The 6,497-nt window shown below is 40.9% G+C and overlaps 1 protein-coding gene across 1 annotated transcript in view; it reads left to right on the top strand.

Annotated features, from left to right (window-relative positions):
- The window catches only part of cabin1 (calcineurin binding protein 1), a 46,561-nt gene that overhangs the window by 16,590 nt on the left and 23,474 nt on the right, over positions 1-6,497 (top strand). Inside the window, 3 exon segments of the mRNA XM_046034075.1 lie at positions 3,926-3,991; positions 4,716-4,895; positions 5,109-5,503. Coding sequence (XP_045890031.1) covers positions 3,926-3,991; positions 4,716-4,895; positions 5,109-5,503 — 641 coding nt within the window.

The following is a 6,497-nucleotide window of genomic DNA, read 5'->3' as shown; positions in this document are numbered from 1 at the left end:
TTCAGTGTAATGGATGAAAATTTATAGAAGTCAGTGAAATAAGTTGGGAAATTTTGAATATAGTTTTCATTGGGGTTTAATGATTTTGAAAAAATAATCTTATTGTGAGAGAGATCAATATGATTTGCGATATTAGAGGGAATGATCATTTTTACATAATAAATCTCATTTTCATTAAAACAAATTATGATGTGATTTTTGCAGTGACGTGTGCCAAACAAAGATGTTTTCTTTCATCTGTAGACTATGATGATTATGTGTGCAACACAAATATTTCATTTAAAATGGAGTTTTGACATTTTGCCTTAACAAATATCCCCTGTGATTTGAAAATTCCAGTAAGCCAAATTGAGATTTCGTTAAGATGTCGATGAATTGTTCAGCCCTAGTTGTCATAATATTAAAAACAAGGGAAATAAAAAACTTCGTTGAAACTAATAGCAATAAATAATAATAAAATAAATTCTTCAGTTCTTAGTTGATCACAGACATCTTGCTTGCTCTCCCTGGGGTTGTTTCATAATCTGCCTACAGAAACAAAGATCGCTGCCCTTCCACCCTCACAAGATGTTTTTTTGTCATCGCTCTGTTGTTCTGATTAGATCAGTGGAGGCAGAGAAGCCTGGATGACACACAGTGTCATGGAGGTCAGCAGAGAATAAGGGAGGGCGGTGTAAATGCAGTGAACGTTTAATGTCAGCACACATAGCCGTCTTCACCTTTTCTCAATTTTGCCTGTTAATTTATATTACCAATGATTGTGATGGGTTAGTGACTCTCTCCTCTTATAGGCAGCACACTATTTGCACGAAGAAGCTGCCAGGTACCCCCGGAAAATCCATTATCATAATCCTCCTGACCTGGCCATGGAGGCACTGGAGGTAAACTACCTGTGGCTGCTAGCTCAAATAGTTTCTAGTTGTGTCACATGAATGTGTTATGTTAGATAACTGTCTGAAAACATTCACATTTAAAGACATTAAAGTTCTTTTTCCAACTTCTTGCTTCTAGTTGCATTTCCGTCTCAGTGCCACCATCCTAAAACTACTAGAGGCTAATGAGCCTGATCTGGAACACGAGCTCCTGTTCAATTTGCTGGTTGATGCCGCTACTGGACCGTTCGCCAGGGGGGAAGAGAAGAGTATGCCAAGCATGCCTAGATCCCATGAAAAGTAAGCTATAGAAATTTAACCCAGCAGGAATAGCGAAAAACTATTCAATCTTATAGCTGAAAGTGAATTCTCATCGTTTTTGATTTATTGCAGGGAGAAACCCCCCTCCATGACGGATGAAGACTTTAATTGCTCGTCAGTCTGTATAGGGAACGCACACAGGTCCTCTCTTCCATCAGCTGCCACCCCAGGTCTGACTTCCCCTCCTTACGTGGCTACGCCATTTGACCACGATTACGCCAAACGCAAAACACTACGACGGCAACAGTGGCAGCAGCAGCGGCATGAGGAGCAGCAGGCTGATGGTACAGTCCCAGTCCTAGACACTGTCTCTGGGGTTGGGCTCTTTGCCCTTTCTGCAATGGGACAGGAAGCCCACTGGGGAGTGCGCAGATTGCTAATCACCATGCTTAATGGCTTTGGTTTCAGTTACAATGATCCCCATGCACTGGGTGATTGGGATGTGGTGAAATGGGCAATATGGCTACTGATTATTTGACTGATTTGCTATGCCTGACAAAGCAGCTGCGTTGAAAGAAATAGATCTGAAGATTGAGTTTTGCAGAGACCATGAAGGGGATGTGTGTGTGTGTGTGTGTGTGTGTGTGTGTGTGCGCGCGCTAAAATTACATCCATTTCTATTCGCTGCTTTATTGCTGGTCTTATTTTCTTTCCTTACCAATCATCTTGCGTCTCCCAATATTTTGCAGTTGTTGCTTTGTTGTAACTTTCTTAAGCTTATAACATCATGGAGACATCTGTTCAATATTGCAGGCTTGTGTGTTTTTTAACCTCAATCAGCTGCTGGTGACTGGTACCACACCAAATTCTCAATGATCCTGATTGTTGCTTCACTGTGTGTTTAGCACAGTTGGTTAAAAAGAGTGGTTTGTATTATCAGAGATCCCAGTTGCTAATCCAGAGTACTTTGCCAATTAATAACCATGTCTTTGTTACAGTCTTTACATGTGTATCTGCAAGCACCTTCCTTGTTGTTATAACCTTTACTTAATTAGGTCATTTATTGAGATTGGGGTCTCTTTTATAAGAGACCCCTGAGTTCAGCAGAAGAAATGAAAACACAGATAAGACACTCAACAAGCCAGCCACACACAAGTTTTAACATGCTTAGTAACTCGATCCATTTATATGGTGAAAGTGATGAAAGGTAGACTTCCCAAGTTCAGTATTTGCCCGTTCAGTTATACTGAAGGGTGTGTCTTGTTTCTGTCCTCATTTCTTCTGTAAAGGTCTCGTCTCTGTTCTCATTAAGGAAAGGTTATAATATTAATAATAATAATATAATAGTAGTAGTAAGGGTATAATATGTATTTTTCTCATGAACCTAGATATGAAAATAGAAAATTTGTGTTTTTAGAAAAACATATTTGATATTTGCATGCAATAATGTGTTAAAAGTTAATTGCTTATTATTACATTATTGGTTTCAGTAATCAGGGCCTTCCTGCAAAAGAGAGGCTTCCTCTCAGTGAAGCTCCCCTGAATGAATAAATAAAGGTTAAAAAAAACAAAAAAAAACAATCTATATCTAGTACACTGTGTACAATTAACATAACTAACTTTTTGATTCATGCACATGAACCATTTTTATGTTAGCTCTTGTACTTGCGGTGCAATCATAAATGCCTTTTGTTTGAATTTCAGAGAAGACGTTTAACGTATGCCTGAGAGAATTTTCGTGGTATTGTGTCACCAAGATGTCAGAATTAACGAGAAACCACCACATTGACTATCTGGCAGTTAAAGCAGCCTGCAATTTTAGGAATAAACATTTTCATTAGCTGTAACTTTGTTCAGGTTTTGTGAAACAGAAGCTGATATGCTGTTTGGAGAAAACAGCCATGGCCGTTTTTTCCACATGACAAAAGCAGTGACATCTGTTCACCCACCCCATGTGTCATGTTTAGCTTGAATGTGCAAATATCGCAGCCATATTGCCCATGTTGCCAGTTTTGTCACCCTTTCCAGATTCCTTCCTTCCTACCTACCTACCTGCCTGCTACCTCTTTGCCTGCTTGCTTTTACCACCTGCTTTGCCATTTATATGCATGTAGTTCTAATGGGGTGAATGTCTTCACGACTGGACAAAGTCAGTCCTTTTGTCACAATGTCACTAAATTGTCTGGTGTATCATGTGGTCACATTTTATTTTAGTTTTGGTGTGGGCTTAAATTGACAAAGTTTAAACTCCCTTGAGATATTTCAAAATCTCATGTGAGTCATGTGTTTGCTATTTTCCACTAATTGGATATAATTTCCCATTATGGCCAATTAGTGTGAAAATGCTAAGTCGGGAAGAATGTGGCTGACCCCTTATTGGCACACAACTCGGAGACTAATGTCAGAAAACACCCATCAAGCACATGTTTGCTTGTAGGTGTTTTGTGGCCTGAGTCCTGCTTAAAGCACAGCAGGGTGACAAGAGGGTAGAGCCTGATTCAGACATACCTTTAATCATTATCTGGGAAAATGCTCTTTTTATCATCTCCTGTTCATCGTACTATATTCTGGATTTTTGCCATGTGTTTTCTCTATGTGCACATTTGTGTGCAGTCTCAAATAGATATTTGTGTCTGAATCAGGTTTCTGTAATCAATTATCAAGAAAGGGTAAATTATTGGGTTTTTTGGGGGTTTTTTTTTAGGGGAAATTTCAGGTTTTTTTAAATTAACATTCAGAAATACGGAATTTCTTGATTATATTTTAAAATCAGCTCCCCATATCTTCAACAGCCTCACCAGAGTTTGACCATGATTACTGCCTGCCCAGGTCTCCAATGTGGCTGGCTTCCCTGAATGGTACTGCTCTTCAAACCCACAAAACTCTTTTAAGAGGATATGTTTTTAATCCAAAGTGGAGTCTTGTAGGAAGCATTGAATACACAGTTGTCAGTTTACACAAATCTTACAGTGCATAGTAACTTTGCTGGTAACTCATGACTGTGACTCTTGAAATGTCCCTTGTGTGCATTATTCACTGAAATAGCAAAAGCTTGTTGCCCTTCTGATTCTGTTATTTACAGTTCCCTGCCAAGGACCTTTTTTGCTGAGGCTGCACAACATGGCAATTAAGAGGAATGCTGGCATTTTGGTTTTGGACCACGTACAAAAACAAAGCATCTCTCCTTTATAACAATGTGTAATTAGGGATGCACTAATAAGGATTTGTGGCTCGTGACTTATTTTTGTTTCATAATTGTACTTATTTCCCCCACCTCCACATTACAACAGGGAATGTTTGCCATTTAAAACAAGTCACCAACCAACAGCTTGAAAGGCCTACACAGCATGCTGTTAAATATGCAATTACAGATTTTGGATAATAGGTTGAAATTCATACAGTACAGCAATCTCAATTTATTGATCAATGAAAAATTGTCCCACCTGAAATTACAGTACGTCAACCCCACTTTTTGGACACATCATATTTAGATGTGTATTTATCCATGAAATCCCCAAAGGCTGAAGTCATTTGTCTTGATCAGGGTCCATCAATGACCCATGGTATTTTTTGTTTTGGCAGAGCGCAGTCAGGACAGTGAGGTGGTGATGCTCTCTGACTCCAACTCCACCCAGGATGCCTTCACAGATCCCACCAGCTCACAAGACAGCAGCCATAAAACTGCTTGTGGGAAAGTCAGTTCATCGTCATCAGAAAGCACAACCCCTGTGAAGGACAGGCAGTCGGCATATGAGGACACAGGTATGCTTAGATTGAACTGACCTTTTCTGGCTGCGTTTACTGAATGTAATAAATTCATTTGACAATACGCAAAAAAATCTTTAATGTGCACAAAAACCTAAACTGTGTGGTGTCTTGTTACATGCTTATGCTCACAGGCAATCAAGAAAACTGACATAACATGCAAAACTTTGAATTCAAATCCTGACGACTTTGATTTAAATCCTACTTTAGCGTCACATGGAGAACATTCTGGCATCCAGACAGAAGAAAAAGTTATCCAGGAAGTAATAGAAGCTGTGGTGGTGACACTCCCCGAGGCTTCAGTCCCCAAGGTCTCTGTCGACACGTGTCCTCATCCTCTGCCTGTCCCAGCCACCCCTCCAAAGCCCGCCCCCTCTCAACAGGCCGCTCCTCAAACCCCTGCCAGTGAGGGAAAGAAGAAGCCAGAGCCCCCCGCTGAGGTGATCGAGGTGCCTAAGGCCCTGCCTACAGAGCGAGGTGATCAGAGACGAATGCTGGTGGAGATGTGCGTCCGTGCTCTCTTCCTCTGCCTCAGCCGCTTCCCTCAGCACTACAAGAGCCTCTACCGCCTGGCCTTCTTCTACACCAACAGCAAGACTCATCAGGTCAGTCTGCCTGTGTTAACTGAAGTTCATTCTCATGAGAGGCCAAGTCATGCATTAAAGCTAAGCTCTCACACCTAAAATCAATATCCCCGGTCATTAAATGGTGACATTTAGAGAAGATGGTCCTTGCTAAGAATTCCTACAATTCCCTCAAAAGTCACATGTACTTCTTGCAATGCTTATAACTGTGGCAATTATATCAGAGCTGCGATGGCTGTTTCGTTTTTCTGCCCCCTTGGATTTTCTTGATCTGTGAGTTCGGCGGTGATACACGAGTTGCTGAAACAGCCTGTGTTGGCTTTAAGGCTCTGTGGGCAGAGGTGTGCGTGGGTGGTAGCACAGTGCTCTCTCAGCCAGTTTGGCACAGGGCGTTGAGCTTCACTGTGGTGGTATCCTTCTGTCAGCACTCCATTTGTTGAACCTTATTTATTTATTTTAATACAGCATTTGTTTCTACTCAATAAGATCCTTGCTCTTTCACATTTTATGTTTTGTAATATGCTCTCTTAACCTCAGAATACTAATTTGGCACAAGAATGAATAAATCTTGTTGCAGTCACAACCACTAAAATGAACAAGTTCTATAAACATGATTTTCCTTGAGGCTCAATTAAATGCACATTTCCTTTTGATTGAGGCTTACACAGGTGGTCTCAGTCATCAGCAGCCTGGATGAAAGCTTATGCACCCTGGCAGTGACTAGATGCTGTTGACACAGTTTGCTTAGCTGCTGCCCTCACAACCCGACACATCCAGTGTTAAAGCCTCTATGCCCCTTTTTGTTTTCAGGAAAACTGCTCCACTCATGTTGACTGGCCAGCTTTATCCTCACTCCAGAGATGGAAGGAGAGGCAGCCTGTAATTTCATGCTATAGGCCACTTGGTTTGTAGCGTAACATCAAGTGGTGTTAGCGTGCTATCTTTTCAAACAGGGCACTGGTGTAGACACTGATTTGTGAGTCATCACACTGTGAAAAGAGGGTCTGCATTTTTC

The sequence above is a fragment of the Micropterus dolomieu genome, linkage group LG21 (genome assembly GCF_021292245.1).
Source record: "Micropterus dolomieu isolate WLL.071019.BEF.003 ecotype Adirondacks linkage group LG21, ASM2129224v1, whole genome shotgun sequence".
Taxonomy (NCBI): domain Eukaryota; kingdom Metazoa; phylum Chordata; class Actinopteri; order Centrarchiformes; family Centrarchidae; genus Micropterus; species Micropterus dolomieu.
Note: the sequence above shows the minus strand (reverse complement) of the source record. Positions and strands in the feature narration are given on the sequence as shown.